At 33.7% G+C, this 12,339-nt stretch overlaps 1 protein-coding gene across 1 annotated transcript in view; it reads right to left on the bottom strand.

Annotated features, from left to right (window-relative positions):
• LOC107289326 (DNA-dependent protein kinase catalytic subunit-like) overlaps positions 1–12,339 on the bottom strand; it is a 28,805-nt gene that overhangs the window by 12,204 nt on the left and 4,262 nt on the right. Inside the window, exons 2-14 of the mRNA XM_015818060.1 lie at positions 11,479–11,555; positions 11,154–11,246; positions 10,200–10,274; positions 9,996–10,104; positions 8,959–9,071; positions 7,719–7,818; positions 6,343–6,398; positions 6,214–6,244; positions 5,708–5,865; positions 4,923–5,069; positions 2,507–2,671; positions 2,169–2,337; positions 490–539 (exon numbers count right to left, since the gene is read on the bottom strand). Coding sequence (XP_015673546.1) covers positions 490–539; positions 2,169–2,337; positions 2,507–2,671; positions 4,923–5,069; positions 5,708–5,865; positions 6,214–6,244; positions 6,343–6,398; positions 7,719–7,818; positions 8,959–9,071; positions 9,996–10,104; positions 10,200–10,274; positions 11,154–11,246; positions 11,479–11,555 — 1,343 coding nt within the window. The remainder of the gene's footprint in view (positions 1–489; positions 540–2,168; positions 2,338–2,506; positions 2,672–4,922; positions 5,070–5,707; positions 5,866–6,213; positions 6,245–6,342; positions 6,399–7,718; positions 7,819–8,958; positions 9,072–9,995; positions 10,105–10,199; positions 10,275–11,153; positions 11,247–11,478; positions 11,556–12,339) is intronic.

Consider the following 12,339-nt stretch of genomic DNA (forward strand, 5'->3'; position numbering starts at 1 on the left):
TTTGAGTTATGATCATTTGTTCAGTGGTACTTGTGTCTGGTCCCCAAAGTTATGGCCACTGCAACAACTCCATGGTCACATGATCAACATTTGGGGATTTGCAGCCTGCCCGTACTTACAACTATAGGGGTGCTTCAACTCCCCAATTCACCTATCTCCAGCTCCTTCTTTGCCTCTTTGGCCACCCTGTACAGTGGCAGTACTGGGCTGAACTCTACTAAAAAATTAGGGGGGGTCTCTTCTGAGCCTTTTGCCCACCCATTATCCAACTGTGGACTATGCTGTCTCTTATCAGACTATTCCTAGGCAACATCTCTGGAACCAACCTCCCAAAGTCATTCCTGCATATCAGTACACTACATTCTAAAATTTCTAGTAAGGGAGAACATTTTTGCAATTCATAATTTTGCAGGTCCCCTAAATTGCAAATAAGTACTTTTCCAATTCTGTAAATACACATTTAATTCCACAAAACCCCAATAAACTTACCATTGAAAAAACCAGTGGTTTTGAACAGATTCTGATTAAACCCTGATGCACTGAAAATGAAGAGAGTTTGTTTTAATTTAGTATTTCAATAAGCTGGACTCAAGTAATACTGCTAATGTCCTAATGCAACAAATATTCTATGTTCCCATTACAGAGGGGAGACAGATATTGCAATGATCAATCTGCTGTACTTCTCTGAGGCCTAAATATGAACCCAATTTTATGGCAGACTTTTGCAACAGATAGTCTTTGGCTTATGACCACAATTGGGACCTGAATATCAATGGCTAAGCAATGTGGTCATTAAGTAAATGCAAGCCAGTTGCCAAGTGCTCAGATTGCAATCATATGATCATGGGAGTGGTGCAAGAACTGTAACTTCAAGGATGCAATGCAAGCCATTTTGTCAAGGCTATAGTAATGTTGAGCTATTGTTAAACAAATGGACATAAGTTGAGGACTACGTATACTCAAAATTACATTTTACAATGTCAACTTTGCACTAGTCACTGAACTCAAAGAAAATGAAGAAAACTTCTAAAAACTCTGCTTCTCTTTTTCACATTGACAATGATGAATCTTAAAATGGTATCTTAAAATGGTCCAGTTGTTCTGAACAAGATTTACAGCATTCTTTATCATGTTGAACTAGCCATTATCACTGTAAGTTCTAAGCCCTTTTGCATGTCAACACATGGAACGTATTTCCTTGACTTGTCAGACTATCAACTTCATTATTTGTTCCCTTCCCACTAATCAACTGCTAATTTCTGACTGTATCAATCACCCTATTTGTAGACAAGAAACGTTCCCCCTTATTTCCAGATTGTAAGAAAATAAAATGTTAAAAAAGCGTTTTCTGACCCAGAATCTTGCTGGTAATAAATCTTTGTCTACCTCCTATCCAGAACCCAGTCTAAGCAAAACTAAACTAGGATGGAAATATGGAACCTCTTATCTTCTAGCACTTAAAAATAGGGAAAATGTCTGAGTCAAAAGAAAACCATGACAAGTAGCACTAGAAACTGGAATTAGTACAAAACTCTTAAGCCAAGATTTTAAAATGTTTGCTGCATAAGCCATAATGTTCACATATAATGCTTAGTTTACTCAATGTTCATTTATTTTGTTTTGCCCAAATCAAACTTCATTATAGTATAGGGAGCCCTTTTGTTACAAGAATGAGGAAAAGCAAAAATAAGTGAAAACTAATAATTAAATCATGATTGACAGGGAGGAATTTAAAAAAATAATTGAAAGGCAACAAAGTAGCATCTTCCAAAATGGTGGAGAGCATGATAGGAGTTCGGGAAAACTGTTTCAGAAATTAAAATCCAAATTGAAGGGTTGTACTAGAATAGGCGTAGGCAACCTCGACTCTTTTATGACTCATGGACTTCAACTCCCAGAATTCCTGAGTCAGCTACGCTGACTCAGGAATTCTGGGAGTTGAAGTCCATGAATCATAAAAGAGCCGAGGTTGCCTACCCCTGTACTAGAAGATGCAAAACTTTAATGTAACAGTATATTCTAATTGCTGCAAAAGTTAAATAGTAATTATCAGGAAATGCCTAAGCTTACTATTACTACTGCTTCTTTAAATTTGTAATGCTATTCAAACCTAAATTCATACTGAAGTCAAAGGAACTATATACATTTGTACACTATAGGATACTCACCGACAGTGCTCATAAAACTCCACAATACAGGGCCTTTTGCTGCCAAAGCTAAAAATACTTTCACAATAGACCTACAACATACTGTTTGCATCTTGGTACTATATTGTGGGAAGCTATCTATTTGTACTATTATAAGACGTTCAAGAACTGGAGTGTATATCTCAGGAATCTAGAAGAAAAACAAGAGGAGATGTTAGAAAAAAGCAGTTGCCTTTGTTCTCAAATCTGTTGTATTTTTCAACCAAAAAAAATTATATCAGCATGTTCATCAATGGAGGTCCAGATATTTCCTGAACATACACATAGCCTCACAAATTAGGTTTAAACTGCTTACTTACAGCATCCAAGTGGAATATAACACTTGCAATGGATTGAAGGAAGCTTGGTAGTTGATATACATGGTCATCAATTGTTTCTGCCTCAGTTAGATACATCTGCTTACAGCGCTGAAGGAGTTCGACATACATGAAATCTACATCCTTTGGTCTGATAACTTTACAAGGCTTTAAGTGGAGAAAAATACAAAAAATATTATGTAGGGTTAAGGTTAGGAATATGCAAAATTCATCAATTAGGGAATGGACAATTCTGGACTGTTTTACTCCTCTTATGGACCATGTCAAAATTTCTTTAGAAATTACTAAGTTATTTATTAATGTATATTGTCCAAAAGCTATTTCACATGATCAGACTTCTTTGAAATGTTCTATTCAATATTCAGTAGAAGTAATTTGATACAGAAAATCCAGAGAAATGTACAAACCGGTCTCTAAGACAGTTTGTTTAAAACATCTTCTACCTATCAAATAGAGGTAGAACTTACAATAGTTCATTTAATGACCATTTGAAGTTACAACGGCACTGACAGAAGTGACTTATAATCATTTTTCACACTCATGACCATTGTGGCATTTCCATGGTCACATGATCAAAATTCAGACACTTGGCAACTGACTCATATTTTTGATAGTGTCCCAGGGTCATGGAATCACTTTCTATAACTTTCTGACAAGCAAAGTCAATGGGGAAGCCAGATTAATACAACCGTGTTACTAACTTAACAACTGCAGTGATTTACCTAATAATGCGCAAATTTGAAGATTAACACAAAAGAACTTATATGAGATATAACGTAATATCTAAAGAATATCATTTTTTCTTTCAACTTTCTGCATAATCAAAACCTTTAATATAATCTTGAATTTATATTATATTGGTTTGAATTTCAACATCTAGCTGGAATGAATTCCTAACTGCATAAAACTACAAGAATCAACAGCATCCTGTGCTATTTGAAAAGTTCTTTCTCAATAAGTCTCCTAAAGCAAGTTAAAAAAACTATACAGGTAGTCCTCGAGTTATGAGTGTAATTGAGCCTGCACATTCCACTTGTAACTTGAAAACTCATAGAATGAATCTCATACCTCAAATGAGATTACTCCCTTGCTCATTAAAATGCACACGGTTCGTTAAGCGAACATGAGGTACCTCAGGATGGGGAAGGCCATGGAGGGCCTAGTGATGGAACAGGCCCCCAAGGTCTCCCCGACCCACTAAGATACTGCATGCTTCCCTCTCCCTTCTTGCTGGACTCCCTTGGAAAAGATCTGTCTCCTCTCTGCTGCAGTTCCTGCTGCTGCCCGGATCTAAGGCCATGGAATACTTCTGCGGCCTGATCCAGACTCCAGAGGCCTTTTCCAGGCTGCTGCCGCCCGGATTTGAGGCTGGGGGACACTTCCACGCATCGCCGCGGCCCGATCCGGGCCTGGAAAACAGCCTCTGGAGCCCCGATCCAGCTTCAAGAGGCATGTGGAACCATTCCCCAGCTTCAGTTCCATTCTCTGTTGCAGAGAACAAAGGCCTAAAGTACCATAAGATCACACAAGATCACTGTCTTGCGTGATCTTGCATTATTTTAGGCCTCCATTCTCTGCGAACGCACCGAAGGCCTGGAGCAGCCAAGAAAGCGAAGGATCTCGATCCTCGCAGGTTGAGTATTGAAGGCCTGGTGCCTAGAGAGACCCAGGGGAGGGTGGGACTTGCTTGTAAGCACTAGGGGGCGCTCATCACGTAACTTTGAACGAGGATTAAGTGAACGCTCATAACTCGGGGATTACCTGTAGTTTGGAACAGAAGGCACCTGTGTCTTCTACACAAAATGAAGTATTTATAAAAGGCCTTCATGACTATCAATTTCTAATTTAATAGCTCTATCAAAGAACATGTTCAAAATTTATACAGTAATCTTATTTTTTGTATATAAGGGAAACTTAAATTTAAAGAAAAAGGGGAAATTCTTAGTTAAAAATCCCTAATTGTTCCTAGCAGAATTTTACTTGTAGTACAGCAATTAACAAGATTTCTATATGGGATTAAGAAATCTTTGATTGAAATATTAAAGAAGATGTTAAATTATTGAAAATGATTGTACTTGTCTTTCTGAAGATGGAAGTCATTTCTTTTTAGGTTTTTTCTTTTATTCTTCTTTTTAATATATTTTTCTCTTTTTGCCTTCTCTCCCTCCCTTTTATCTTTTTCTCTCTGCACTTTTAATCTTTTTTTCTTTTTTAAAATATTTTTCTTAGTATGTATTAGTTTTTTATCTTTGTATTTTTAAATTTCATTAAAACCTTATAAAAATTAACAAAATTTCTATAGAAAATGATCTGCCAGATATATAAAATAAAACCTTATTCCCATTTGTAGCACTGCATTCCTTCAAAATAACTTTATATCATGAAGAAAACTACGTACCGCTGCAAATAGTCCATAACCACGAATAGCAATGGACAGTTCTTTGTTGCTGGCATCCATATTTCTGATGATAGCATAAAATTGTTCCATAAAGAATTGCAACTTGCTCTTATGCATTTCAACATCTTTGGCAACCATTGATGAAATCTTAAAATCATATATAAAATTAGCAATTTTATCATTTAAATATTCAAATATTTTCCAATCTTACATTATCTATCATTAACACTATTTTCCCCAAAAATTATGTAATAAAATGCTAACACATTTGAAGGAACAAGAAGCAAGGTCATGAAATCAGATATCGTCTAAAACAGGGGGGGTCAAACTGCCAGCCCATGGGCCGGTTGCATCATGCAGAGGCCGCGCCCACCCCAGCCCCGGTAATGCAATAAGTCACATTACGTCGCGACACATCATGTGACGCAGTGAGTTTGACACCCGTGCTCTAAGACATGAAAGGAAGATCTGCCTTTAAAAATGTGAATAAACTCTGGATGACCATGCCTTCATGGAACTCTGAGACCCTCACAACTCTGAACCCAGTCTAATATTGACAAACATAAAAGGAAAGATAAAATATGGTTACCATAGGTAGATTTTGAAAATTTTTGAATTCATTGGTCTAAAGCCATTCTATTCTTCTTGAAAAATGTATGCCAGGCTAGAGCTAGTATGCATAACTCATTTCTTACTAGTTAAAACAAGGGACAAACTTACATGTAGACAATTTCACTATAGTATTTTCATTCTAGGAATTCTACCAGTGAACAGCTGTATTGTACCTGTTTAAGAAATGAATCCAACGCAGAATGACCAGCTTTCTTGAGTTCTGCATTTTGATGGCCACTCCATTTGGACATTGTTTGAAACAATGAGACATAATTGTCTAAAAGATAAGTGCTGAACTGAACAGCATGCTTACTGAATAAATGTAGACCAGCTGTAAAGTAAACATTTTAATTTACATTGACCATTTTGTTTCAATTATATCCAAAATATTTTCATAACTGATTTTAACAGTTTTGAATGATTATTTGTTTCTAGTATTACTTTTGACCAAATTGTTCAATTATTTTATTTTTAAATATTTCCTTGCAAAAAAATCCATATGACATATCTTTGTCTTTTCTAAATGGAAGGCACATGTCAGCCTAAGCTAAACTGTTATTATACCGGAAAATAATGAAGCTGAAATTAAAACTATCTAAAGAATATAAACTCAATATGTTATTACAGAAACTATTTTGTCAGCAAAGAACTATCTCATAAGAAAATAAGAAATTCTTACCAAGAGGCACTGCATATCTTTTTAAATCGATCTGCAATTTAAAAGGTTCAGAATAAGAATAGTTTGCCAAATCTGCTTAACATGTCAGAATCTTCTTTTAAGAAGATATAAAAGAGACACTATATATACCTGTGGACTTATGGCCTTCACTGTAAAATCAAAGATCTCTTTTGAAGTTCGAGGATCTGTAGAAAAGAGACAAACCATACAAATACAGTAATGACAGAGTTGTGTGAATTTAAATCTTTCCTCACAGGACATAAAAGTCAGATATCAACAATACTTTATTCCACCATATTGCTTTGATCAACAAGGACTTCCTAACAAACTAAACCAAAGTAATCCATCATGTTTATTTACCATAGAAATAGGCCCTAGTTAACAAACAGTAATTGGGATCAGAATTTCCATTGCTAAGTGACATGGTCAGAAAGTGCAACAGTGTGTAACTGCATCATAAATCCTGGCATTCCCCATTGCCATTGATAATCAAATTCCACCAATCATTAGAACAAGGACCCACTCCAATCCAAGGCATTCCCAGCTTGGTCCATTCTACTTTTGCTATTGCAGGAAACCACTGAAAATTTCCACACAGATGCACCATAAAGCCTAGAAAATTATCAGAATAAACTGTATAGAACAACTAGAAGTTTTAATTTATACCAGTATGTTCTATTTATTTATTTATTTGATTTATATCCCGCTCTTCTCCTTACCGGACTCAGGGCAGCTGACAGCCTTATAAAACAGATGCTACAATAAATACCTAATTTAAAACCAAATTAAAAAGAAATATTCTACTCTAACATTTCCCAATTTTACAAAACCTTCAGAGAACAAATCCAAACATTATGAAATGTCTGCTAATCTGCTTTAAGATTCTAAGAGAACTAATTATTTGGAAAGGACACTAAAAATGCAAATATTTTTAAAAATCTAAAAATAACTTTAGAAAAAGGAGAAAAGCAAAGTATACACCTACATTACAACAGATTAAATAAAGTAAATTAAGGCTATTCCAATAAAACAAATTGCCAAGATCAAAAAAGTCACAAAATCGCCTTTTATGATTTTAAATATTTGTAGGCTTCTTTTATACATGAATTAATCTAGGAAAGTATCCATAAGTTTGTTTTATATCAATTCTTCTCAAATTGATAAACCAGTTTTAGTATTAAAACAAAGCAAGAAAGTAATTCATGGAAAGTTTCCATAATTTATAAGCTTTCAATAAGGCTTTTCATCTTAAATATGTGTGCAAATTATTCAACATTGAGATTTTTTTTTTTACCACAAATTTGGTCATTTCCACTTTATTGAAAGAGGTCTGATCTTGAAACAAATTATTCCAAACAGTGAAATGAGATTTAAATAGGATGGTTTGGGGAATAAACTTTCCACCCTTAAGAGATTTAACCTTTTTGGTGAAAGGCAATTTTATACAGGAAGAAAATTGTACACTTTTTTGTTATTCGGTTATTTTAGTAAAATAAAGATTATACCTTCATCCATGGATTTGGTAAAATTATACATAAGTGCAGTTAGTCCTTTCAGACACCCTGCTACAATAGTGAACTTTGGTTGTCTTGTTGCAGAGGTCATCTGAAAATGAGAAAATAATATTTTAAAACAAGAACAGAGAAGATCTAAAGTAACAATAGTAATAAAAATCAACATTTTAGCAATGCATCTATTGTAAGACTATGGAATAAATGTGGTACTTCTGATGTATAACTGGGTACTAAAAAATCATTTCATCACTATTATTTAATGCAGGATGAATAATCCAGAAAATGTTGACACATAAATAACCAGTAAATCATACAGGGTTGTGATAGCACTAACCAAGTTCTTATCAAATGCCTTTAAAGAAGTCATTTATATATTCTGGCAAATTGGCACCATTTATATATATTAAATAATCAGACTTCTATTATAAATTAATAACCGATACTAAAAGACAGGTTTGTAAAATCTGCCCTTGTTAGAAGCAAGCTACTTTCTATAGTAATAAGAGATGTATTCATCACTCTGATATACTACATAAATAGATCAGTTCTTTTATTTCACAGTTCTAAAAAGTTTAGAACACATACAAGTTTTAATTAAATGTGTAAGAACAATACTATATAAGCAGTAGAAAATATACATATAGGTTATATGTTGTAAGTAAAGAATAAACTTCATCTGATTCCCAGGAGCTTACATATAATTTCTAACACATTTACAAAAATATTTAACACCTTTTTCACCTATTCATATTTTAATACCAGCTATGCAAATTATATTTGCCCATCATTATATAGAAAAATTTAATCCAATCCAATATACAGGTTTCTGAATTCTCATAAAATTTTTAAAAAATGCTAGATGTGTTTACAAAAACATAGCAAATATCTCACTAATTCAATTTGCATTAATTATAATTCTCACTTCTGCCTATTATTCTCATACTGCAATTTATAAAAGAAAATGCACAGGTCCAAAATTAAACCACTGTGATGACCTTATTAAATAAGCTTCATTAATACTGAGTAATTGGACCAGCCTGGAAACCTGCAGTACATATACATCAAAAGCATACATGGAAAAATATATATTCAATTTTATACAATGAACTGGAATAGCCCATTAAAACTTATATCATAATAAAACAGTAATATATGAGGTATTGTCACCATTGTCAACACTTTTAAGAAATCAACCTCAACCTCCCATACCAAATGCAAAACTCTTTCTTACCTGTATTTTTAATTCTCCCAGATAAGCACGGAATAGTTTTTCAGAATTGTCAATCATTTCACTAGGTTGAACTTCTCCCAAGACTCCCAAGAGCTCATAAATCCTTTCCAACACTTTTTTTTAAAAAAATAAAAAAATAGCATTTTAATCACTTGATTATATTTTATTTGATGTCAACTACCCCAATTATTTTTCCCTTATCATCAAATGTAGGAGGATTTAATTCAGAGCAACATACAGATTTTCAAGTTCTTACCAGCATTCACATACTGTACATTGTTCTGATCGGTACTAATCTCATTGTATATATATTGCTACTCAATGAGTTATACAATTTCTAAAACTGGGTTTAAAAAAACCCTAGAAATGCAGTCCTGCACATCTGCAATGATTACTTCCCAGAGAAGTTCAAGTAGCTGCTTAGTTTTGAAACACGTAACTTCAGCAAATAACTATATTTGAGCCCTCTCCAAATCCCACCTCACCCCTCAGCTTTCTGAATTGATCTTGCTTGCCAGGCAAATCACAAATAAACTTGCTAAAAGGAAAGAGTCTGCCACAAGATGGTACACCTATTGCTCAGGCTTTCAGCAATAATTTTTTAATGACTCAGGGAAGAAAAAGAGCATGTGAAAAGATATTAAGCCAGAAACCAACAGAATACTCTTCTTCTTCCAACTACATTTTTTCCTGGGAAGAAAACGTTACAACTTATTATCATGCCATGTTCCTCAGGCTGGTCTCTTTTGCAACACCAGGGGAACATATCTTGATGTCTGGCACATTTTTTTAAAAAATGTTAAGTTATACATGAATTTTAAAAACAATTAAGTAGGAATAAATTTGTACAAAATCAATGTCACGTAGGGTCACCATCATTCCTTGCTTACAATACTACTTACAACTTATTAGAGGCTTTACTAGAAACTTTTTGTCAGGATATATCTCAACTGATTATTATTTGGGACACTAGCTAATTTACGATACTTGCTAAATACCTTTTAATCTTAGTTACTGACAAACAAGTTAAATATTACCTGTATCAGGCACTTTGCTTTTTATAGCAAGTTCTCCATAAAATTTGTTAAAGATTTCTCCAACTTTCATGTCTTCCATTATATATGATGATTGTAAATTCTGAAGCAGCTACAAAGATATTCAACAATCAACATTTCAAGGGTTAGAATGGTAAATATTTTTTTAAAGTACAGCAAAATATAAAAACATGCCATCAATTTTACCTTGATCAATAGCTCTAGAGCTGGAATTCCACATTTTGCTGATCTGCCTTTTGTATAAACAGTAACACATATCCGCTAATTTTTTAAAAGACAAAAAAGATATTATATAACGATACAACCAAAAGCCTCCAACTTAAATATGGAATTGGTGATGTAATTGTTCCCCATTATTTTACTTTATTCAAAAATATTAAAACACCTAAAGATACCAATGCAAATTTGTTTACCCACATAATAATTTTGGATATTGGAATATTTCACATCCCTCGGTTGCATTAATCAAAAGCCAGGTTGTAGCAATGTTTTTTTCTGTACATTTTGGGCTAAATTAAATCTTCTCTTTTCAACAGTGGAGAGTGTTCATAAAAAGACATCCATTCAGAACATCCCAGTGGTAAAAAAAGAATATGAAATTGATGGGACATCTATTATTCTATCTGGAAGCATTAACAATATTAGAATATTATATTCTAATTATGGTAAATACTATTAACATTAATATAAGATTAGAACAATATAAACAATAACACAATAGTACAACTTCTAGATTGAGACAGAAGGTTACAATCACAGTTGATTGTTCAGACCCAGAAGAACCAGCATGTTACACTTTTATATTAAAAAGGCACATTCTGAAGATAAATTATGAAATTAAGATGAAGTACAAATCATTTCCTATTTTTCCGACCTCCATCCAAAATACAATTTTCATACCTAGTCTGTTTCGAAGATGTAATGTTTTTCATTTGAGATACTTTAAATATTTCTCATGAAGTACAGGTAAGTATTATCTCATGTTTGAGAATTTCAATTGAACAAATAATTTAAGAACTTCATGAAAGTAGTTAGCTTTTAAAATTACCATTAGTATTTTAATTTTAATATTAATTCTACTTTGCTCAGCAAATTTATCTAGTTTGACATAAAAAAGTAAAATAATTTTCTTTGACTTACCTTTACATCTTGTGCATAAGGCTGAACTTTGAGGCCAATCTTTTCCACAAAGGCAAGAATAAATTTTAATGCTTCTTCTCTGCATTCTCTAAACTAAAATAAAATCATTAAGAATATATTCAGACAAAATAAGGCTTAATATCAGTCTTATGAAATGAACATATAAACACTGCACTCTCAGATCACTTACTTCCTACACACAGCTTTTGAAAAAGCAATTCAAATAACTTCCAACATAACAAAATGTACCTAATTTGTCTAGAAATATTACTCAACAAGGCAAGACTATTTAAAAAGTAGTTTCATCCCTAGATTTTTAACTTACATCTTCAACACTCAGCGACTTATGAATAAATGATAGTAGTCCATTTTCTTTAGAAAACACCAGTGAAATCTGCAAGGCTGAGGGAAGAATAAATGCAGATTAATATTTTAAAAAATTAAGCAAATACTCGACAGGTAATCCGTGACTTACAACTATTGGTTTAGCAATCATTCAAAGTTACAGTGGCACTGAAAAAAGTGACATGATCGATCTTCGCACTTATAATCATTGCAACATCCCCATGGTCACATGATGAAAATTGGATGCTTGGCAACTGCCATATATATACGATGGTTACAGTGTCCCTGGGTTATATCATCACCCTTTGTTACTGTGGGAAGTCAGCTCCCCGCCCAGAAAAAGAAATATTTTGGGGAATATTAAAAAGGCAGAATATATTTCTCCAAAGGAATAATGAAGAAGATCTTAAAAAAGGCAGGAAACGTCTCCCTCCCCCTAGCCAGAAACTCAGCAGAAACCAGATCTGTAGAAATGCAGATGTGATAATCCTTTCAGAAAGGCTAGAGCCAGGAAGCTTGGAGTTTATGGGATTAGAAAGACAAAAGATCCCCAGAAATCAACAATCCCTCACCCCAAAAAATCCAACATAGGACATAGTCATCAGCCACAGCCCCAGGGGAGCAGGATATGACCTTTGGGACATAATAATAATAATAATAATAATAAATTTAATTTATATGCCGCCCTTCTCCCGACGGGACTCAGGGCGGCGCACAACATATTTAAAACAAAACATAAATACATTCCCCCCCGATAAAACCGAATTAAATCAAATTTTAAAGTTGTGTCTCTGTCAAATTGTTAAAAAATAAACCCCAAATAAAATCCTCCCTAGGTCAG

Source organism: Protobothrops mucrosquamatus, unplaced genomic scaffold, assembly GCF_001527695.2.
Source record: "Protobothrops mucrosquamatus isolate PMUCROS unplaced genomic scaffold, P.Mucros_1.0 scaffold671, whole genome shotgun sequence".
Classification (NCBI taxonomy): Eukaryota; Metazoa; Chordata; class Lepidosauria; order Squamata; family Viperidae; genus Protobothrops; species Protobothrops mucrosquamatus.